Source organism: Haliotis cracherodii, unplaced genomic scaffold, assembly GCF_022045235.1.
Source record: "Haliotis cracherodii isolate W230 unplaced genomic scaffold, xgHalCrac1.p SCAF_21, whole genome shotgun sequence".
In the NCBI taxonomy this organism is placed as follows: domain Eukaryota; kingdom Metazoa; phylum Mollusca; class Gastropoda; order Lepetellida; family Haliotidae; genus Haliotis; species Haliotis cracherodii.
In genome coordinates, this window is record NW_027266277.1 from 12,878,472 (window position 1) to 12,902,589 (window position 24,118).

At 40.3% G+C, this 24,118-nt stretch overlaps 1 protein-coding gene across 1 annotated transcript; it reads left to right on the plus strand.

Annotated features, from left to right (window-relative positions):
• The first annotated feature begins 823 nt into the window (after window positions 1-823).
• Window positions 824-19,346, plus strand: LOC139470826 (protein RCC2-like). The gene is made up of 11 exons (XM_071253134.1): window positions 824-1,066; window positions 2,760-2,850; window positions 4,683-4,823; window positions 9,886-10,017; window positions 10,525-10,613; window positions 12,167-12,281; window positions 13,956-14,122; window positions 15,298-15,478; window positions 16,544-16,649; window positions 17,425-17,497; window positions 18,304-19,346. The coding sequence occupies exons 1-11, from the start codon at window positions 905-907 to the stop codon at window positions 18,475-18,477; spliced, it is 1,431 nt and encodes a 476-aa protein (XP_071109235.1). The 5' UTR covers window positions 824-904; the 3' UTR covers window positions 18,478-19,346.
• The last annotated feature ends 4,772 nt before the right edge of the window (window positions 19,347-24,118 follow it).

Here is a 24,118-nt window from a genome sequence, read left to right on the forward strand (position 1 = left end):
GGAATATTGCTGAAAACGGCGTAAAATCAAACTCACTCCTTGAAAGTAAAAAGCCACTTGCAGTCCTTCTGCCTTTTCTGAGTACCCAAATATATGGATTCAATGTTCTTGTATTGATACAAACACCTTGCCAAGACTTACAGAGAATCAGATAAATGAGGTTTTAGGACGACTCTCACTTTTTGTCAAATTAAAGAAGATATCTCCAAAAATGGCATTGATGTTTCAGTGGGAAACTTTCATGAATTATTTTCATGAAGTGACCTTTCTTTTGCAGTACTGGGGCACGGGTGGCCCAGTCGTCTAAGACAACACAATTTGCTGGAAAGGCACAAATCGCCATGTTTAGCTTCTCAATTTAGAAGTTCTGAAAAGCGAAAAACTAACGTGCCTAAATTGTTTCAGATGCATTTGACAACTAAGTTAAATTTGTCTTCATGTTTTGGGTAACGAATATAGATCTATATTGTCTTTACCGTCGGTCGGTTGACATTAAGAATCTGTTATCCCTCCTCTATATTATTGGACTGTAAACAATCATCTAAATGTAACTTGATCAAAGAAGTTGATCCTACCGTTGAAAACAGCACTCCTTACAACATGTACAATATGTCGGTGGAAAAAAGGTGAAGGCTCAGAGCCCCTGAGCAAGTTATTTAATTTGAAGTCAAAATTCTTCTACCCTATTTATTCAGATTAGTTCTTGACTAGGTTCCGTCTACACTGCGCTTAGCGTTGTAGTATGATTATTTTACGCGCGTTTACACGCTCAACCAATCAGGAAGGTCTCGAGCACGTGGCGCGAGATCGCGAAAGTGCGAGAGTCTATACCATTGCATGATAAAGGGTTTCGCGGTTATTGTTGACTATTTGACAAATACACAAGCTCTTACAAGCAGCCGACATGCCTCCGAAAAAGCGAAACCCAGAGGGTGAGGGCAAAGTACAGGTAAAGAAACGCAAGAAGAAGAAGAACAACGAGGATTCTGACGATTCCGACAGCGACCACGGGGCTGGAAATGGAGCGACACCGTTGAACAATGAACCTGAGGATGACATCGATATCGTAAGAAAACATTAAATATCCACCTTTCAATCCATCACATATGTTTTGATTGGTTGGACTCGGGTTGTATTCCGTAATGTGTCGATCTCATATTATAAATGGTAATTTGACCAAATGTAATGCAGTATGTTTGAATGACGTCTGCTTTGTTACAAGGAAACAATGGGTTAGAATCAATAATAAAACACGATGGTGAACGAGACGGTATAGTTTATGAAATTTCTGTCATACAGGGATTGGTGCTGTAGTCGTTAATAAAAGCAGATCGTGAAGCGAGTTCCCCCCGTTTAGGGGTGACATTCAGACACAACTGGGGATAGTGTTATTGATTTTATATGAGTTGAGCTGGGCACTGGTGATCTATGCTGGCTCTAGCTTACATGGCAGCTGACGGGCTGATACTGTAAATTTCCACCAACTTTGCACCTATTTGAACCTGCCAGGACACTGTATTAATCATAGGCGATCAGTGGTGTTAGTTGATTTGATCGATGTCTTATGCTGATTGTTTTAATGCTTAATCCTACAAAGAGCAAGGACAAATAACACAATGAATTAGAGACGACAAGTTGACCTGTGATAGCCTATGGGATGTTAACAGGATATATATATGTTTTTCATTAAGGAAGTGTTATTCCACTGATGTAAACAATGCAGTTGAACAAAATGTACTTAAAATTCAGCTATTTTTATTTTGTTTCCGAACTGAATTTGCTGATGTGACATTTTGTTGTATTTTTAATTTTGCATCTGAGTATGGTGGTTTATTTTTTTAATTCTTTTGTTTAAAAAAAACATGGTAGCTTCTGGTGTATACACAAACACATGTTAGCATGGTTATTATAATAGGGATTTGTACTGCATTAACTTGAACAGTGATAAAGTTACTGGACTTTTATGGTCAGTTAACTCTCTTGCCTCGGGAACATGGTCAATGAAGGCAAGAAAGTATTTCAAATTGTCCGTGTAACGTTTAAATATGGCTGGCGAAGGGCATAGATATCTGCTAACATGGCTAATAAATCTAAAACAAATGTCACATGGTGTCAGAGATTAAAGGTTTGAGTTTCCAGGGATTCATCTAGGATACTTTGTTGTTGAATTGCCATTTTTTTATTTCTTTCCAGACAGACAGATATCCATCTGCATTTCATTTGTACTTTATTATTGATGGCCACAGATATCAGGTGTACAATTATAGAGAAGCAGAGTTCCAGATAACATTTTGAGCAATTGATTTTTTTTACTCAAGGGTTTTGATTTTAATTTGGCTATTACATTTTTCGTTGGGTAACCAATATTTTTTCACTCATCTATTTATCACTCTATTGTTTTTTTCCCAAAGTTAGTGAACATTTTAAGATCTAAATAATTAAATAATTTTTTCGATGTATATACTGTTCTAAATATATAGGCTTGACTCGGAAAGTAAATTAGCTCTTAATTGTGTCCTTTGTACGCATGCTGAAAAAACTTCATTGGGTATTTAGAGTGCTGTTTTTATACATTTATTTCATTTAATGCCTGCGTTTCTGTACACAAGTTAATGGAATGTAATTGGGTTTTGAATATTTTGGGGGACCCCAGTGTATTTTACACAAATACGCTGCTTATCTGTAGCTCTGGAGAAGTCATGTTACTCTTTTTACGCTTTTAAGTTGTTAGTGGATGAACCCTGTGATATCTGTTACAGACTCTGGAGGGCTCCATGCTGAGTGGGGAAGTGTTGTTTAGTGGTGGTACCAACTGGGACTTGATCGGGAGGAGCCAACTACCTAAAGGAGGTGAGAAACAGGCAAACGTCTCTGCCATGGGGTATCAGTCTCTGCTTTGGCCCTTAGGTCATTGGTGTCTTATTCCACATAGCAGTCTTAGCGCTTATGTTTTCAGGTTTGTCAGCACCATTATCATTATTCATATGCGTGAACATATTGCTTTTATAGTTTTAACTGGCAACACTCTTCCTTTGTCAATAACACACCCCAAAATAATTGTCTAAGACAGATATTTTTCAACCATGTTTACACACAACATCGTTTATAATGTTTAACATGCTACTTTCCCATAAAAAACATATGCCAGGCACATTTTTACATTAGTCTGTGACCAGTAAAGATCCGGGGTAGAATAGGTCTTCAGCAAGCCATACTCACCGTAAAAGGCGACTATGTTTGTCGCAAGAGGCGGCAAACGGGATCAGGTGGTTAGACTCGCTGACTTGGTTGATGCATGTCATCGTATCCTAATTGCGTGGATCGATGTTCATGATGTCGATCCCTGGATTGTCTGGTCAAGACTGGATTATTTATAGACCGCTGTCATATAGCTGGAATATTGCTGAGTGCGGCGGTAAACAACAAACAAACAAAATTACACTAGTCTGTATCCAAGTTTAATGTTAACCATATGATTGGTCACCAAGACACAACTTAACAAACGACACTGCTACAAAGTCCTGCGTACTGCGCAATGAAATTTGGGGCTGTCAGGTAGCCTAATGGTTAAAGTGTTCGCTCGTCACCACGTAGACCCAGGTTCGATTCCTGACATGGGTACAATGTGTGAAGCCCATTTCTGGTATGATAATGCTGGAATATTGTTGAAAGCGGCGTAAAATCAAACTCAGTCCCTTACTCCATGAAAGTAAAAAGCCACTTGCAGTCCTTGTGCCTTTTCTGAGCACCCCAATACATGGATTCAATGTTCTTGTATTGATACAAACGCCTTGCCAAGACTTACAGAGAATCAGATAAACCAGGCTTTAGGATGATTGTCAAGTTTTGTCAAAAAGAAGATATCTCCAAAAATGGCATTGATGTTTCAGAGGGAAACTTTCATGAATTATTTTCATGAAGTGACCTTTCTTTTGCAGTTCGAGGGCACGGGTGGCCCAGTCGTCTAAGGCAACGTAATTCGCTGTGCAGTGTTGTGTCTATTAGGCATGCCAGAAACCTATGATAGTGGGTTCGAATCCCAGTTCACCCTGATTATGTTTCTAGGTTTGTCAGCACCATTCCTGTGCTTGTGGGTTTCACCGAAGTGGTAAACGTCTGAGACTTGCATCACTTCGGGCTTTCCTCCCAAATTAAGCTGACACGTCGTGATATACCTGGATTACTGTATAAAGCGGCGTTTCACTCACTCACTCACTCACTCCAGTATACTACCACAATTCTATTGCATTAGTTGACAACTGTCTTGATACTATTGCAGTAGTGTAAATAGCCACAATAGTTAACCCATATTTTTTTTGGTCCTCACTTTTTATTATACCCCCGACCCTTTAGGTCGGGGGTATATAGTTATTCCAAGGTTCCGTCCGTCCGAAAACTTTGTCCGCACAATTTCTCTTAAACTATTCAGTGGATTCATGTCAAACTTAGTACATATAATCTGTGTCATATGGAGGGGTGCAATGAAAAGAAAAGAAATGTTTTTATTAATTTTCCATTTTTTTCATGAATTTTTCAAACTCTAGACCTATCCATTATTTAATTTGAAACTACTGACGAGGTCACTAGGCGGGTCGGGGGTATTTGTGAGCCACGCTCACTTTTGCCCTTGTTCTATATGTTTTATGAATCCTGAGAGTTTGAAATATTTTTTTATGTTTCAGTAAAGAACCGAGGAGGGCCAAATCTATGGGGTCCTCATCGTATTGCGGGACTGAAGGATGTCCGAATACGGACCGTCGTGTCCGGGTGCACGGGGTGTCACTGTGTCGTCATCACCACCGAAGGACAAGTCTACACATGGGGTCAGTTTCAGATATCAGAAAAACCTGTTTGTGCGTTAATACAATGTAGTTTTTTAGGGAGTAAATGTGATGTTCACTCGCTCAACTGAAGTAGTTTGCCGCAGAATGAAATCTTTCATATGAGCAGTACAGTGTTGTGTATGTTATTTATGACAGTGAGTGAAATAGTCTCAAACTATTGCTTGCCAGGTGGGCTAGCTCGCTTGAAGTTACTAACCTGTTTCAAACTTCACTAGCCATGGAAACTGCATTGACAATTATGGAAGTAATTTTTGTTTCTGACCTGTTTATTCCTGTTTCTCCCGTAAGATGTGGTCCGGGGTTCCATCCCCAGAAAAAGGAATCTGTACTTAACTGTGGAAGTGACCCGTGAAAATCCGGGGTAGTTTAGGTCTTCAGCAACCCATGCTTGCCTTAAACGGAGACTGTGCTTGTCGTAAGAGGCGACTAACAGGATAAGTGGTCAAGCTCGCTGACTTTGTTGATGCTCGTGATTATTTACAGACCGCCGTCATACAGGTGGAATATTGCTGTGTTAAACAACAAACAAACCAAACTAAGTTAAATTTGATCACTTTCTAAATGGCATTGGTAGGCATGTTTTGGAAGTAAGTCACCTCAGCGTTGGTGGACAATAAGTTCTTCTTTTATTTTTAGGTTTTTACTTTTGTGATTTGACCATAAACTCAAATTACTCAAAATGCATATTTGGCTAGAGATGTCAACTTTTCTTATCCTCTGAAATTGGCGGTCTGTAGAAAGTGGACCTCAGAATAATGGTGCCTTATTGTTTTCAGATCATAAACTTTTCAGTTCTTTTCAGATGTCCACATTTTTATGCTGAAATTATTTAATATCAACCCTGAGAGCAATGTTTGATAATTGGATGCTTTTGCTATATTCGTCCAGACGCTTATTTTGAAATCTAAAGTTATTTTGATTTGAAGACCTTGGTTCATGTTGTAAGTTTTGAATGCAATTATGCACCCATGGTATTACGATGTAGCATGCTTACTCATCAAGATATGTGACTACTCAAGGTTTACTAGTTGAGCACCATCCCTGTCCAGCTATCAAAAAAATATTTCTTGAACATGTTGAAAATATTTACTTTTTCATTGAAGGTCAGAAGGCGGCCTTTGCCACGCAAATCTGCAATTAAATGTTTTATTTTTCAGGGAATCTGACACCCAACTTCAAGCAAATGTACTAAATATTCTCTCTCAAGATGGTAACAAAATATAGGTAGAAACTATCTTTTTCAAATTTAGAATTAATTTTGAAATTGTGTGAAATTCCATCTGCATCATGCTTTGTTGCTAAAATGTTCTCTGATAAAAGTAGATTTACATTCTTTATTGAGTACTTAGCAATAACACTTAATTACTGAGACTAAAGAAGACATAAGAATGAAAGTCTTCAGTTTGGTGTATTTGCAGTTGCAAGGATAGCATCTTGAATATTGTTCAATTCTGTTTGGATTGCAGTCAGAAATATTTGAAACGTTACAGATATTCCAGGCCCCCATTCTACTAAGTGATCTTAGCGCTAAGGTGATGGTAACTCTCATTCATTAACCGCTTTCAACACTGCAGGCCGGTGTACTGGCCAAGAAGCCTTGAATCCCCTTACACCACGGTCGGTAGACCAGCCAAGCCATAGTCACATCCAAATAGTATATAATTTTATGAACCTACTTGTCATATCATTCATTTATTAAATCTTTCTTGTCATATCATTCATTTATTAAATCTTTCACATATCACAATGTCTTATAAACATGATAAATTGAAATGGAATACATATTTCATTTTTTATCCCTATATTACAAAATTATTCACTCTTTTCCGTAATGTTATTGAAAATAAAATTCTCGGACACACTCTTTGACAATGGGTCCACATAAAACATGTCAAAGAGAAAAATAAAGCCGTTTCAAGCAAATCTTTAAATATATTAAAGTTATAAATGAAATCAGCAAAAATATATCTAAAAGTTGTCAAACCAGCACTCAAGTTTTCTCCATCTTTTCATGCGATCGTGTGTAATGGAAGTCAAATGACATCTCGGCTTTCGTCACCACGATTTCTCAGCTCAGACACGATATTTATCATGTTTAATGCCAAAATATATGCATGAAAAATCATGTCACAGCTCATAACCTAGCATGATACATCCACAAAGTTCCATATTTTTTATATAGATCGCGATTTCCTGCTCAGAATAACAGGATCTAACAATAACCTTTCGTCAAAATCTGAAATTCATCATACAAGAGGACGGTAATTTCGGTATTGCTGTAATTTCATTGGCTGCCTCAGGTCAAATGCTCAAATTTGACCAATAACGAATCAGATTTCAACAAGAAAGCGCAATCAGAAGCCAATTTTTATCCAAAAAAATAGTATTTTACAGCTACGAAAAGACTCTAGGCGAGGTTACTGTTGTGTAGATGAAAAAATAAGCTTTGTTATGGTGTGTGACATGGCAGTCTTTGACACACGTTATTCATATGAAGCTTCGAAAAACGAAGGTATTTCTTCATGTTACTGAGCGGGCAGCCGCTGTTATTGTGAAAATGATGACAGATATTATTCATATTTCTTTTTAAAATAATTTTCCGGTTACCTAAACTATGAAAATAAAAAAGAAATAGGTAAATGGATTTTATGAAATCTTATTTTTGATGAAAATTGGTCCTTAATCTGGACGTTATCAATGTGTTAGCTTTGATTATTTTTTTATTTACAACAAACTTAATTAAGTTTTTAATGTATTATTTAAATAATGTGATAACTTTTATATGTTAAAACAGTAGTATAATAGTATAATATGTAGTAGCAAAGATGTTTTACGAGCAGATATTTTCCTTGATGAATGTTGGCTTCATCTATCACACAAGAGTCTCTGGCAGCATTAAAATGGGTTGTACAGTGAGTTTAGTAAGCTATCAACTAATGTTACTCTATAAGATTTTTGTTAACATGCCATTAAATAGAGGAGACCCCTAAAGTTTCCACACAATTCCCTATCAGGAAACAAGCATGTTACTTTTCCTGTCATCTGTCAAGCAGCGTTTTTAGTACCTAATGTGTCATGTGGATCACATTCAAGTTTTTCATTTTAGAATTCCGAGATGTTTAGACATGGTGAGACTGAATAGAAATAATGGTAGCCTGAGAAACATTTTGTCCTTGTGAGAATTGTTTGTGCATTTTCTCCAGCTCGGCATAATAAGTGCCCAGAGCGCTCTCAAAATTAGAAATAGGGGGCCTGTTATTAGAATATTATTTTGGTGAAAACCAACAGAGTTGAAAGATCGTAAATTTTGGGGGCTTATGCGGACAGCCTGAAATGTTTATAACCGACAGATATATTTTCCAGAATTTTATTTCCCACGATTAAGGATGCATATAACACACGTATTATACACGAATAAATAAGTCTTGTGTACATTGATCAATCGGAAGGGGTGCTAATTGGGTTTGTTCACTCGCCAATATATTAGCAAATATCGCCATGGGCACTAATTACGTTGAATACAGTAATTGTACATCATCACATGCTTTCAGTCAGACTGTCGATGAAAGGATTCGTGCTACTCACAAGGTTTTAAAATAAATTCATCCTCCCTGGTCATATCATACCAGTTATGACACAAAATACAAACTTAGTTCCAAGAACGCTTTTTTCACCAGGCACATTAGTTTATGGAGGGACCCATGAAGATTCCGGGGTAGAATAAGTCTCCACCAACCCATGCTTGCTGTAAAGGGCGACTATGCTTGTTGTAAGAGGCGACTATGCTTGTCGTAAGAGGCGACTATGCTTGTTGTAAGAGGCGACTATGCTTGTCGTAAGAGGCGACTATGCTTGTCGCAAGAGGCGACTATGCTTGTCGTAAGAGGTGACTATGCTTGTTGTAAGAGGCGACTATGCTTGTCGTAAGAGGCGACTATGCTTGTCGCAAGAGGCGACTATGCTTGTCGTTAGAGGCGACTAACGGGATTGAGTGGTCACACTCGCTGACTTGGTTGAGCATGTTATCGTATCCCAATTGTGTGCATCGATGCTCATGATGTCAATCACCGGATTGTCTGGTCCAGACTTGATTATTTACAGACCATCGTCATAAAGCTGGAATATTGCTGAGTGCGGTGTTAAACAACAAACAAAGTTGATGGAGGTTTAATGACACCTTAATGTAGGTTTTAATGGCAAGTTAATTGAGGTTTAGTGACATGTGAATGGAACATTTTGATGACATATTAAAGGTGTAGTGACAAATAAATGGACGTTTAATGACAAGTTAGTGGATGTTTAATGACACGTTGTTTTACCTTATCCTGACTACACCTTATTGCTTATCTCACCTCATTTCCAAAAGATATTAGAAACTTCCCAAAAATTGTTCCCAGAACAGAAAAAAACACACACCAGAATGCATCCCTGACACATTACTTTGCACAGTCTCTGACTTTCACACTACAATCTACATTCACGCAACCAGGCTAATAACTTTCAGTAGACCTTCCAGGGTTAGAAACTAACAGTTTTTGTCCACTAGTCCTTATAATAATAACATATAGCAAAACCCTTAAAATGGGCCAATTTCTACTAGTCCTTAGGATACCTTTACTATTGGGCAGTTTGGTAAGGACTATAGGACGAGTGCCATTTTCTAATGCTACCTTCAATGACGACATGCAGAGTAAGTAAAGGAGGTTCAGTGACATGTTAATTTAGGTTAAATGACATGGTAAAGGAGGTTCAGTGAAACATTGAGATTTAGTGACATGTTAATGCATCAGTTAAGTTGATACAAAAGGGTCCAGATGATTGTTTTACAAATGGTGTTGGTCAGTATACAAGATGCACAATGCAAAATTAAAATAGATGACTTTATGGCCAGGGTTGATTTGATGTAAAAATACGAACCACCAGATTTCCAAAATAAACAATTTGAAATCATGTTTTCTTTTGCAAAATTAAGAACAGGCTCATCCTTAAAAGTCAGGGTATTTTTTAAATCTTTGTGAAAATTTATTTTTTTGTGTTTCAGGTCGTAATGAGAAGGGTCAGCTGGGGACCGGGGACGCAGTGAGGCGGGACGTCCCCACAATTGTGGAGTGTCTTAGGGACATTAACATCATTTCAGCAGCTGTGGGGAAGAATCACACATTATTTCTGACAGGTGGGCCCCGTAGTATGCATGACAGTCGATAGTTTCAACAGTTGCAATTAGTTATAAGTGATTGTTGTAGGAGGCGACTAACGGGATCGGGTGGTCAGACTCGCTGACTTGGTTGATGCATGTCATTGATCCCAATTGCGTGGATCGATGCTCATGATATAGATCACTGGATTGTCTGGCCCAGACTCAGTTATTTACAGACCACCGTCATATAGCTGGAATATTGCTGGTTGCGGCATTTAACAACAAACAAACAAGTTATAAGTGAAACTTCTGCATCAGAAAACTGATCCAATCCAATAGTCCAAGAGTCGCCCCTACTGTACATTCAAACCCACAGGTGCCTTGTGACTTTTACCAAATTGTTACGAATTTACAACAAAAGTACAATTTCCTCCTTAATTCCATCTTCCCGAGGCAAGAGAGGTAACTTACTGTAAAAGTCCAGTTTCCATATTGCTGAGAACAACAAAACATACAAACAAACAATGTAATTTCTGTTGGCAGACAAGGGTCGAGTCTTTGCCTGTGGGGACAACAAGATGGGTCAGCTTGGCCTCGGCCATCAGAGTCCCTCCGTTCCCAGTCCCACTAGGGTAAGTCTTGGTCAGTGTGGGGTTCAGTTTGGTAGTAAATTCATCTTGGGACATTCACATCTGTTGAGGAGTGGGTAGGGAATAGAGAGCACAGGTGGCTTTGTCAGGGGCACTGCAATGTTCTGTGTAGAGTTGCGTCCCTTGGTCAAGCCAGAACCCTGATTGTGGGTTCAAATCCCAGTTTTCCCCGAATATGTTTGTAGGTTTGTCAGCACCATACCTGTACTTGTGGGTTTCATCAGAGTGGTAAATGTCTGCATCACTTCAGGCTTTCCTCCCACATTTGGCTGATGCAATGGAGACTTGCAAAGCTGCGTTATCCTGAACTCAAGCAATCACTCAGTATTTCTTCACTTGTTATCAAGTGGTTAGCTTTTTACATCCATGCATTTGGGTTTTTGTTTTTTCTTTATTGATTTTTTTTTTATTGCATCAAAACAAATGGAATACCCCAGTGTATCAATTGACAAACTCTGCTTCCCCTGGTAGTGTATTATTCAGTTTTGGATTATATTACTTTTAGGAACAAGTATCTGTATATACCCAAATCTGGACGAGATAATCTAAAGTACTCACGGAAATGAAAAAAAACTGTTTTTCTTAATTTAAAAATCGACACAAAGTGTTACGTAGCTGTAAATACGAAATAACAAAACAACTCGAAAAGTACTAGACTGGATTTGCTAGTTTGATCTCAGTGAACAATACAAAATGTTCTTTACAGGAGGTAATTTGTCGGCACTTTCAACATTCAAAAATAAAACTTAGTCCAAATTGACATAGCAGAAACAGACTATAGGCATTATGCACCTGTTCTCACCTGTCGTCAAGGTGTCATAGGTCACCTTGATCTACTTACACCTGGTTATGCCCTGTTTCACAATAGTCTGTTTTATTCACATTTTTACACACTTTTACATGTAAAAAGGCATAAAAACATTTGATACGCTGTATTTGTGCAACGGCCCAATTAGTACTAATTTAGTTGTTAGAAAATATGCATATTTTGAATATTAACTGCATTTATTTAAGATCTGAGGTCGAAAAAACAGGGTTTTTTTCATTTCCGTGAGTACTTGAGTGATTCCCATCATGAACATCTACACATTTGGGACGTGTTATTAACATTCAATAATCAAACAGTCTGTCTTCTAGTAGTCAAAAAGCCCCAAGACTCTTTACATCATTGTCAGTAGATGTTAGTGTTTCTCTATGGAGGTTTAGAGCTTAACACTAACCTGCTAAGCCCAGGGCTAGTACAAATTCCTGCGGGCGAGAACAAATTTCCTTATCTCGCCATTGTTACAACCTGATGATGGCATTTTATCCTAACCCGGGCAAGTAAAGCTTTTGAGTTTAGTCTAACCCTGATATAGACTATTATTGCTTGAGCTGTCAAGATCGAACAGACTTTTACTAGATGTGGGCATCAGACGAGTAGCTAAACCATGCCTGGTTGAGATATGATTATTTACAGACCATGATTTACTTGAATATCGCTGACTGGTGTGTCAAACTACAGACAATATCATTGTTTAATATTGTTGTTGCAGATCCAGTTCAAAGGTCCTCCAATCAGGAAGGTGGCGTGTGGAGCGGAGTTCAGCATGATATCAGATATCAATGGAAACCTCTACTCCTTCGGATGTCCAGAGTACGGGCAGCTGGGTGGGTAGATTTAAACACTACTGTCATCTGGCATTGGTTTAAATTAGGGCAGGGACGAGTCCAAATTTACTACCGTACCCGGGTACCCACTGTAGGTCTCAAGAGATAGGTACAAATGTCCCATAAGGAGGGGGCACCGGTGGCCCAGTCGTCTAAGGCGCCGCGTTTTGCTGTGCAGAGTTGTGTCCCTGGACACGCCAGAAACCTATGATTGTGGGTTCGAATCCCGAATCTAGGTTTGTCAGCACCATACTCGTGCTCGTGGGTTTCACTGAAGTGGTAAACGTCTGAGACCTGCATCACTTCGGGCTTTCCTCTCACATTAAGCTGACACGCTTTGATATAACTGGAATACTGTTAAAAGCGGCATTAAACCCAACTCACTCTCAGTTCTAGGTTTGTCAGCACCATACCCGTGCTCAAGGGTTTCACCGAAGTGGTAAACGTCTGAGACCTGCATCACTTCGGGCTTTCCTCCCGCATTAAGATGACACGCCGCGATATAACTGGAATACTGTTAAAAGTGGCGTAAACCCAACTCACTCACTTACTCCGATTAGGAATTATTTTACTAAAGCTAACAATCTGGTCATGCAGACACTGAATTTGACTCAGGTTACATCTTTATTCAACCAGATGAAAAATCAGAAGGAATGGGTGCACAGTCAGAAAGAAATGCGAACATTAGTGACTTGTAGTGGATCTATAGAGTTCTAGATATTTTTGTCATTAAACAATATATCACTTGACTAACCATGGGTCCGCGTTGTCCTGTGGATACCCGGGTCCTACTCAGTACCCACCCGAGCCGGGCACCACAGTTACCCGTCCCAGCCCTAGTTTAAATATATGCGAGTTCTGGAAATTTGTGGTAATAAATTGTAGGGGACCGAGGCATCAAAATAGTGTGCAAGAGTGATCATTGTACCACCTCTGGAATTAAAATAAATTGTCTAGCTGCCATCAGGACCCACAGACTTTAGAAGCTGCAGGCTCTGACTAAACCGATCATTTAAACAACTGCAGTTTATTATGACAAATAAATTTAAACGTAAATTTACTGCAGGCCTTAAGGACCCATACAAATTTGAAGCTACGAGCCCAACATGAGATCTGCCTGCCAGAGGCCAACAGGCAAACGCTTCTTTCAAACACTGCCACCAACAAATATAATAATTTTGTGTTTGTTGTATAAATGCAACCCGTCAAGGTCCGGGGTAGAATAGGTCTTTAGCAACCCATGCTTGCCATAATAGGTGACTATGCTTGTCGTAAGAGGTGACAAACGGGATTGGGTGGTCATGCTCGCTGACTTGGTTGATGCATGTCATCGTATCCCAATTGCGTAGATCGATGTTCATGATATAAATCACTGGGTTGTCTGGTCCAGACTCGATTATTTACAGACCGCCGTCATATAGCTGGAATATTGTTGAGTGTGGCGTTAAACAACAAACAAAGCCAGCTGTATACATGCACATTATGGAAAGGGATTTTCTTGTTTGAATTAACAATCAGCGTTGAGTTAAAAATGTTACATGGACTGCTTACTTACGTCCATTCTTAAGATATCGCGGGCAGCTAACTGTAAATCTTCATGTGGGAAGTTTGCAACAGCACAAAAAGATGCCATATTCATCATGCTCTGAAATTTGTTATGTCCTCTCCTTCTAGGTCATAATTCAGATGGTAAATTTTTCGTCACAAGTAACAAATTGTCATTCAAGTGTGAGCTGGTACCTAGAAAAGTGGTCGTGTTCATCGAGAAGACACGAGACGGCCATGTTGTTCCTGTATCAGATGTAGATGTACGAGACATCGCCTGCGGAGTCAATCATGCGGTAGGTTGCTGGCACAGATACTTCTGCCTTGTTATAGTTGCTGACCTTCTTCGAAGTCCAGAGGATAGAGCTTCTGGCCGGAGAGCAGAAGGTCGTCAGATTCAATCCCCATTGGGGTGGTGGGGTAGCCTAGTGGTTAAAGCATCCGCGCGGCATTCTGTAGACCTCTGTTCGATTCCTGATACGGGTACAAAGTGTGAAGCCCATTTCTGGTTTCTCCCCGCTGTGATATTGTTGGAATATCGCTAAGAGTGGTGTAAAACTCACTCACTCACTCACTCACTCACTCACTCACTCACTCACTCACTCACTCATCCGCGGAGATCCGGGGTAGAATAGGTCTTCAGCAACCCATGCTTGCCATAAAAGGCCTCTATGCTTGTCGTAAAGGGCAACTAACGGGATCTAGTGGTCAGGCTCGGTGACTTGGTTGATGCATGCCATCGGTCCCAATTGCGTGGATAAATGCTCATGTTGTCAATCACTGGATTGTCTGGTCCAGACTCGATTAATTACAGACAGCTGTCATATGGAATATTGCTGAGTGAGGAGTTAAACAACAAACCAAAACTGCTCGCTCGTTCACTCACTCACTCACTCACTCACTCACTCACTCACTCACTCAAGAGTAGGGTATCCATGTTCCTTGTTAAACTGCGACACTGCGGCATGGTTTCTCTAGCACTATCAAACCGGCATTAGTCAAGAATAGTCCAAGCTGCTTCTGTGGCAGAGAGATTAGTGATGTCATGTCATGTGTTCTGGTTAACCAATGAGGTCCAATAGTCTACAGATCATGGTGTCACAATTTCATTGTTGCGATATCTCCCGTGTAAGTCCCTTTTGAATGCATCCTTGAAGATCCAGGTAGAATAGGTCTTAAGCAACCCATGCTTGCCGTAAAAGGCGACTATGCTTGCCGTAAAAGGCGACTAACGGGTGGTCAGGCTCACTGACTTGGTTGATGCATGTCATCGTATCCCAATTGCGTGGATCAATTCTCATGATATTATTCACCTGATTGTCTGGTCCAGACTCGATTATTTACAGACCACCGTCATATAGCTGGAATATTGTTGAGTGCGGCGTTAAACAACAAACCAACCAACGTGCCTGTATGTAGTTTGTATATCATGATGTATTGTTTTATGACATTCCCGGTCTTTTGTTGACAGTTAGTCCTCGATACAAGGAAAAGAATATTCACATGGGGTTTTGGAGGATATGGGAGGTTAGGTCATGCGGAACCGAAGGATGATCTGGTACCAAGACTTCTGAAATTCTTTGAAGGTCCCAACAGGGGCGCGTCACAAATTTACGCAGGGTCAACATACAGCATGGCAGTCAGTGAACTAGGTATGTACAGGACAGAGGTTCTAGGTTTGGGTGAACGCCAGTAGCACAGTTGGAAATGTGGTCTGGTCCAAGTTCGCCCCTATAATGTTTCTAGGTTTGTCGGCACCATACCCGTACTCGGTTATTTTGAGTGAGGGGTGGTCGGGCAGCCTAGTGGTTAAAGCATTCGCTCGTCACGCCGAAGACCCCGGTTTGCTTCCCGACATGGGTACAATGTGTGAAGATCATTTCTGGTGTCCCCTGCAGTGATATTGCTGGAATATTGCTAAAAGCGGCGTAAAACCATACTCACTCACTCGCTATTTTGAGTGATTGACTGACTCTCATACAATACTTAATCCCTCAGAAGCGTTGCTGCCTACTGTCACATGTTTCCTGTTTGTGAAGACACCTCAAATAGGACCGCCTCCGTTGTCTTGTGTAGAGCGGAAGGTCCAGGGTTTGATCCCCGTCCTCGTCTAAAGACGTTAAAGAGATGGTACTTGTTGTTACCCTTACTCTCCACATTAAGGGCCTTAAACAAGGTCTGGTTGGCCCGGAGTCCGTATACTGTGGCTGAGTGGGGTGTTCATGTAATACTGCGGCATGGTATCACAGTGGGCTAGCACTATAATATCAGCATTTGTCTGAACTAGTGCATGCACGCCACGATATAAGTGCAATAGTCTTGGAAGCGACATTAAATCCCCAGGATTCAAATATGTGAATTTATTGCAGCAGTATGTTCACAAGATGTTCACTTGACATCATTTTCAGTAAATTTTAGCTGCAGTTGCAGGGTTGCAGCAAACTATGCTTGTCTAAAGAAGCAACTAGCAGGATCAGGTGGTCAGGCTTGCTGACTTGGTTGATGCATGTCGTCGTATCCCAATTGCATAGATTGATACTCATGATGTCAATTACTGGATTGTCTGTTCCAGACTTGATTATTTACATACCGCTGCATATAGCTGGAATATTGCTGAGCGCGGCTTTAAACAACACAACAACACAAAAATATTGAATGCCAGTTAATACCACAGGCTGAAACTGCTGAATGTTCACAGCCAGAGTCTATTTTTGCAGGTGCACTGTATTTATGGGGCCAGACGAAGACAACAGGAGAGGCAGCAATGTATCCTAAACTTGTACACGATCTGACAGGGTGGAAAATACGCAGTGTGGGCTGTTGGTAAGTCTGTGTTATGCTTCTTTGATCTTAACTCTGGGGTTTCCGATATAAACTAGGTCCCTATTCTGGTTGTACGAGGCATCCAAATGTATTGGTGGGTCAGACGGTTATGACTTATTTGATAGGGTGTCATGGTACCCCAACGGCGCGGATCGATGATTTCTGTGTCAATCAAGGGATTGGCTGGTCCATACTTATTTACAAACCGCCATCATAGCTGGAATTTGATGGGTCTGGCGTTAGGCAGCACGCAAATATATCTTTAATCTTAGCTTGGCCCTGAGAAAGGTGTTTCTATTTGATATAGTTTTCAAACAAACATCCCTTCTTTGCATAAAAGGAAAAAATGATTTTGTAATGCATCCATTATTTGGGTGAAACAAATCCGGTAGATTAGCACTAAGCCGATAGTTCTAGTTTAAGCTGTGTAATGTATGACCGATAGTCATTGAATGCAATCTCCAATGGTACCAAAATACTTCCATATGTAAACATCTTGCGTTAATCAGTGAGGAATCAATGAGGCAATGATCAAAGCAGCCAAAGAGAGGTTGCTATGATCCTATTTATGACAGCATCATCGTCCAAATGCAGCTGGTGTTACAAAGAGGAACATCACCCAATCACCACACTGCTTTGTTAACATATCCGTGAATGGCTGAAAACGATTTATGGAAGTAGGTCGACATTTGTGCATCCATAAAGGATCACATATAAGTTTAAAACTGGAATACTATTTACCATGTGTTTACTAATGTCTATATTCTTTATTCAGTAATCGCAGTATAGTGCTGTCTGCAGATGAGAGTGTCATTAGCTGGGGCCCAAGTCCAACCTTTGGTGAACTCGTAAGTAATAGCTAAGCTGGTACAGTTAGTCCATTATGAACTGTTATGTATGCCGCTTTTCGCAGTATTCCAGCAACATCACAGCGGGCTTCACTCATACTACATAGTACCCGGGTACAATAGGTCTTCAGCAACCCATGCTTGCTGTAAAAGGCGACTGTGCTTGTAGTAAGAGGCGACTAATGGGATCAGATGGTCAGGCTTGCTGACTTGGTTGAAGCGTGCCATTGATCCCAATTGCATGAATCGATGCTCGTGATATTAAACAACAAACAAACAAAACATAAAACCCTGTCGCCCTTTATCAGAGAAGTTGATCAGTTATTAATGGACTCCTGGTTTTCTGATTTCACCAGATATGTCTACGTGTTTCTTGGGTGTCACCAGACACATAAGTTTTTGCTCTGCCCCCACTTGTACTGACCCATGCAGAAATACTCCACAAAGTCCTGTAAACCTCAGTGGTTTTAAACAAAGGTAACCGCTTCAGTGGTCTAGTGGTAGAGCGTTCGCCCGGAGAGCGGAAGGTCCGGGGTTTGATTGGCCTTGAAGGGGATAAAACAAGGACTGGTGGGCTCGGAGTCAGTATACTGTGTCTGAGTTGGGTATTGATGTTAAACTGCGGCATGGTATCTCAGTGGGCTGGCACTATAAATCGGCATTAGTCCAGACTAGTACAAACAGCCACACACACACATACACGTGCATGCAAGTCGCTATATAAGTGCAGTAATCTTGGATGCGACGTTAAACCCCATTTCACCTCACCTTAATCAAAGGTGGTATATCAAACATGTGTTTTCCAGGGTTACGGTGAGAACAAGATGAGATCCTCGACTACACCTCAGGAAGTCAAGCTTTTGGACGGTGTTCACGTCCACGCCATTGCCTGTGGCTACGCACACTCAATCGTCATTGCAAGATGTGACACGGAAGAAGATCAGAAAAGAATTGAGAGATTCCCCACGTATACACCTTGACCTGTTTACTCTGTGAGCAGAGAGTTGCCGACATTGCAGAATTTCATAAGAACCAGGGTGCCGTTGTACTAAGCGATCTTAGTGCTGAGGTGATCATAACTCCCATACCTTAACATAGATTTACGACAGCCATAGCACTTAGGTTGTTTTGTACAACGGCACCCACTTCTGCAGAAGATGTCCCAGACAGGCTAAATTCTCCACTCAGAACTACTCATGGCAACAGAACAAATTTCAAGCATGTGTAATAATTTGTACTATACTTAGTAGTATATGGCAACCATTTTTATGATCTTGTATTTTTAGGAAACTTTGTTAATATTTTTAACAAGTTTTGAAATACTTACTTTGAAAAATCTAAGTATGATTATACAAATTTGAACATGTTTTTGCATCCACTGACAATGAAATATTTCTGAGCTGTCCCTCAAAACGAAATGTTTCGAAGTGTCAGCAGTAGGTGTTATTGCATTATCAATTTGATGACTTCATTCCAAAATGGTTCACGTTCTACCAGTGACTGTGAGGCAACATGTATCAATAGCCTTGTCTTTAAGGTTGTGAAGAAACATCTTCACTAAAATAACGTTCGAAAGAACAAATCAACAATTGCGTGAGGGTTGGGCCAAAACAAAATACATGTGTTTCTTATAACCTGACGACCCACAAGAACTTGTGACACTTGATTGTTATCAATCCTGTTTGTTATTTGAAACTTGACCAGCCTCTCTCAAGAACTGGTGATGTGGTTAATTTGAAACTGAACCAGCCTCTCTCGAGAACTGGTGGTGGTGTGGTCTAGACTAGTGGTGGTTAATGCATTGGATGGTCGCACCCAAGACCAAGAACCAGTTCTCGACGTGGGCACATTCTTGGTGTGAATGACTGTGATAATGCTAAAAGTGACACCATACTTAAAGTCTCAACATGATGCCTGGCTCGATTTAACAGTATAAAACTTGCACCAGTGCAACCTATTTTTGATAAATGCAATTAGTATGTAGGTCGACATAAATACTTACCATTACTTGACCACACAACTTTGATCTTTGAACACACTCAATACCTCTAGGCTTTATTCTCAGTACAAGTATTTATTTATCAGTAATCCCTGTGTCATGTGTAATTCATGACACGGTCATCAGAGATCTGAGATCGTCTTATTTAGACAAGTGTATGCATCCGTTTCAACTTTAATAAAATTATGGGACCAGGGTGCAACCTGGTTTTGTCTGGGGCAACCGGCATTTCATGTCAACATGCACCTGGTGCAGGTTAAATCAGTTCCTTTCATCGAGTGCAGTAATGGTATGTTACATGAAACACAAGTATTTATTTTTTTCCGGTTCCTGTTTCCAAGGAACTTTTCCACAGCCATGAGAATGAAACGATCCTTGTGAAACTGGATCTTTTCTTTAAGCAATATTCTCCCATTCTCCCACTTTGCAATGTCCCTTAATGTATTTTGAATAGTTGTGCCAGGATACCTTGAGACATGAAGTAGTTACAAATTCACAATCCCTGAGACTTCACAAGTTCAGTAACTCTCTGCAGTCCTAGTTCCTGGAATTACAAATACCGCATTTGACGTAATAAGCGCCCGGTGCACTCTCAAAACTAGAAATAGGGGTATCTTATTAGAATATTATTTTGGTGGAAAAAAACAGTTGAAAGATCATAAATTTCGTTGTTTATGCTGACAGCCTGAAATGTATTAGCAAATATCAACGTAGGCGCAGAGCGGGGCGCTCATTACGTTGAATATGGTATCTGTTCAAGGTCTTGTGGAGATTTTTATTTCGGACCTATGGCACAATAAATGTTAGGTCAGCCTTTTTGACTCTTAGTATTTGGAGTACGAGAAATATGAACATTATGACGGCGAACATCCAAATCTAATGCAGATATAATGTGCGAGCTATCGAAATAACATTCACAGTGATAAAGACTAGTCCATTAGCCCATGATGTGAAAATCCAGAGACTACTTTGTCTGTTTTTAAACATTCTAGTTATTTTACACAACTACTTGTCTGATAGGAGCTGTGTACTCGCTAGATTTAACCAATGGTGTCTACCTCTCATTGGCCCTCGCTAAAGTTGGGGTGAGTGTTTGGATAGGATACACAAATCAGTCCCTGTGCGAGATGGATTTCCCTTGTTTTTAACTCTGTACAGATACTGTTGCAATAAATCAAATATATTCAATATTTTAAAACTAGTGCACCTAAGTGAAGCGGGTTATGTACTCATTGCTGTGCTATGTAGATGGTCATTGTCCATTAGTGTCAGCCATTTGATTCATTGTAAATACCATCTGCATTCATAATGTATTCATTGTCTGCTTCCTGGCTAGTTTCACAGTCATGCTGGATTACGATCATCACGGTGGAAAATAATTTCCAAAACTTGACCCCACTTCAGACAACTGTTTGTTTGAGCCATTAGAAACTGACACGACACCATTCCTGTGTTTGTTCTGAACCAAACTTTGGGTGAATGAAAATAAACAAAAATTATAAGGTCTCCTTCAATATATAAGATTACATATCTGATGGGGAATAGCGTGGCCAGTTGTCCGTTGGTCCGAGACCAGCAAAAATCTTAAGTGGCTTGTTTTCTTCCCCAAGCTGGTAAATACAGCGGTCATTTTATTTGTAAGAAGTGTTTCTTTTTCTCAAAAATGATATGAAACTTGGGACATTTCTATTTAAGGATGCAAGAAATTAAAGTTGTCCTCATTCTGCTGATGTGAAGTTTTCTTCACTTGCGTGTTAATGAACTCATCAGAAAGTTTGGAATCAAGTTAAAAGAATAGAGAACCTGTCTGTCATCTCTTGGCCTCCTTTTGTAAATGAACTTTTTGGAGGTCTCATTTTTGTTTGAGTGTTGATCGTTTCCATGGTGATGGGTAATCAGATTTGAATGTGACTCTAGTTACCAGAAGCCTTTGGTGTTGTATTTACGAGGCATATTATGTTACATTGTCATTACTTGTTAGTTATCATTTTCAGCAATTTGGTCCAAAAGTGATTCACTTAGAACATTGTATCATGTCATACTTGTGTAAAGGGCATTCAAAAAAATCAAATAAACTGAATGTATATGAAGCCATATGGATTTTACATAATGTTTCTGAACAGTGCTCTTCTTTCTCAAGGGGAGGCAGGTTCATACCATCACTTAAAAACCTCTATGCTGGTCCTTACCAATGAACCTTACTATTCTTTCTATAGGCAGTAAGGGGGCGGTCGGGTAGCCTAATGGTTAAAGCGGTTACTTGTCACGCTGAAGACACGGGTTCGATTCCCGAGATGGGTACCATGTGTGAAGCCCATTTCTGGTGTCCTCCGCCTTGATATTGCTGGAATATTGCTAAAAACTGCGTAAAACCATACTCACTCATGATAGGCAGTAAGACCTTGTATGAGGTTTTACTTTTTTCTAGTAAGACCTGGTATGAGGTTTTCCTTTTTCCTTGTAAGACTGGGAATGAGGTTTTGCTATTTCCTAGTGAGACATTGTCACCGCAATGAGGTTTTTCTAGTAAGATGAAGTTTGGTGTTTCAGATGTCAAATGTTCTAAAATTGAAGACAAGAAATTTGTATGAGGGCGGTCGGGTAGCCTAGTGGTTAAAGCGGTTACTTGTCACGCTGAAGACACGGGTTCCATTCCCAACATGGGTACAATGTGTGAAGTCAATTTCTGGTGTCCCCTGCCTTGATATTGCTGAAATATTGCTTAAAGCAGCGTAAAACCACACTCACTCACTCTAATGGATTACGGGAATCGAAATCCAGAACCTTCTGATAAGTAGTCGGACCATTAGACAACAGACCTGGTTGAAGATAGGTGGTTCTGTAGAAGGTACCATGTTTAGTGTAATTCCTGGCCAGATATATTTTATACACTCATATTAAACTTTATACATTATATTAAACAAGCATCAATAAATGTTGTTTTGATGGTATACAGGTCAGAGGAAACACTTCTCAGTCGCTGAAAATATAAACCCATCAACCACAACATGGATGCAAAGTGACACCCAATACTTGTGTGTCTATTTCCCACTCTTCTCTTTTTCTTATGTTTCTCTCCCCCCTCCTCTCTTCCTCTCTCGGGGAAACAGGTGGCCCAGTCGTCTAAGGCGCCGTGATTCGCTGTGCAGAGTTGCGTCCCTTGGGCACGCCAGAAACCTATGATTGTGGGTTGGAATCCCGGTTCGCCCCGATTATGTTTCTAGGTTTGTCAGCACCATACCCATGCTAGTGGGTTTCACCGAAGTGGTCAACGTCTGAGACCTGCATCACTTCGGGCTTTCCTCCCACATTAAGCTGACACGTAGCGATATAACTGGAATACTGTTAAAAGCGGCGTAAAACCCAACTCACTCACTCACTCTCAGTCTCTCTCCTACAGACACACATTCCTGAAACATTAAGCTTGTTAAAGGTGGAGAGGTTCCTTGACTCTGTGCTGCTTTTGTTAGGATGGAACTGAAATGCTGACCAAAGAGGCATTGAGTGTCTTGATCTGACATGCCTATAGAAACTCTTGTTTGGCATTGGTAGCTTATAACATAACACCCTGTGAAATAATTTGAATGGACATTTTCTTATGTAAGGTTGATTGTCATTTTTTGTGCAAGTCATAAGTCTTATGTAAACCTCTCATTTGACTGGGCAGCTCTAAATGTCCTCCTGTCATGTTACGTGTTCCAGAGTTATCTGAGTTATTGGGCCTGACACAACTCTAAATGTGATTCTGTCCCCTGTAACAATGAAATGGTACCAGAAGTAACCTTATAGGACTTGAAATAAAACTCAATTGGGCCCTGAGTCTTTCACGGTAATTTTCTTTTGTTGGAAAATCTTAAAGAGTATTATGTTTGGACTTAAGCCATAAGTTGCAGACCTGCAGTGACATTGTCCTTATGTAGAGGTTCTGATATGGTCAATGATGTAGTTATTGGTACTTGTAGGCATGAAGCGGAGAACCCAGTGGGTGCGAGGATGCATGTTATCCTAGTGATATTGTAGTGCCTTGATCAGGAGAAACCTCAATTGTCTTGACATCTCGGTGCGATCTCAGATCTTGAATTCTTTTCAATACCTCTCCATCTTAAAGTAAAAGAACACAAGGTCTCATAACACTTGTCTTTGAATCCCGATACTTCAAAGCCATCATTCAACCTCCTCCTTGGTGTTGTGAGTGAGTGAGTATGGTTTTACGCCGCTTTTAGCAATATTCCAGCAATATCACGGTGGGGGACACCAGAAATGGGCTTCACATATTGTGCCCATGTCGGGAATCGAACCCGTGTCTCTTGGTGTTGTGGTTAAAACATCAGCCTGAAGAGCAGAAGGTCTGTGGTTCGATCCCCGGCTGTGTCATACCAAAACATTAGAAGGTGGTACTTGTTACCCTTCCTGTTGCTTGGCGGGGGCACGGGTGGCCCAGTCATTTAAGGCGCCACGAGTCGCTGTGCAGAGTTGTGTCCCTTTGACACAACAGAAACATGATTGTGGGTTCGAATCCCGGTTTGCCCCGATTGTTTCTAGGTTTGTCAGCACAATACCCGTGCTCGTGGGTTTCACCGAAGTGGCAAACGTCTGAGACCAGCATGACTTCGGGCTTTCCT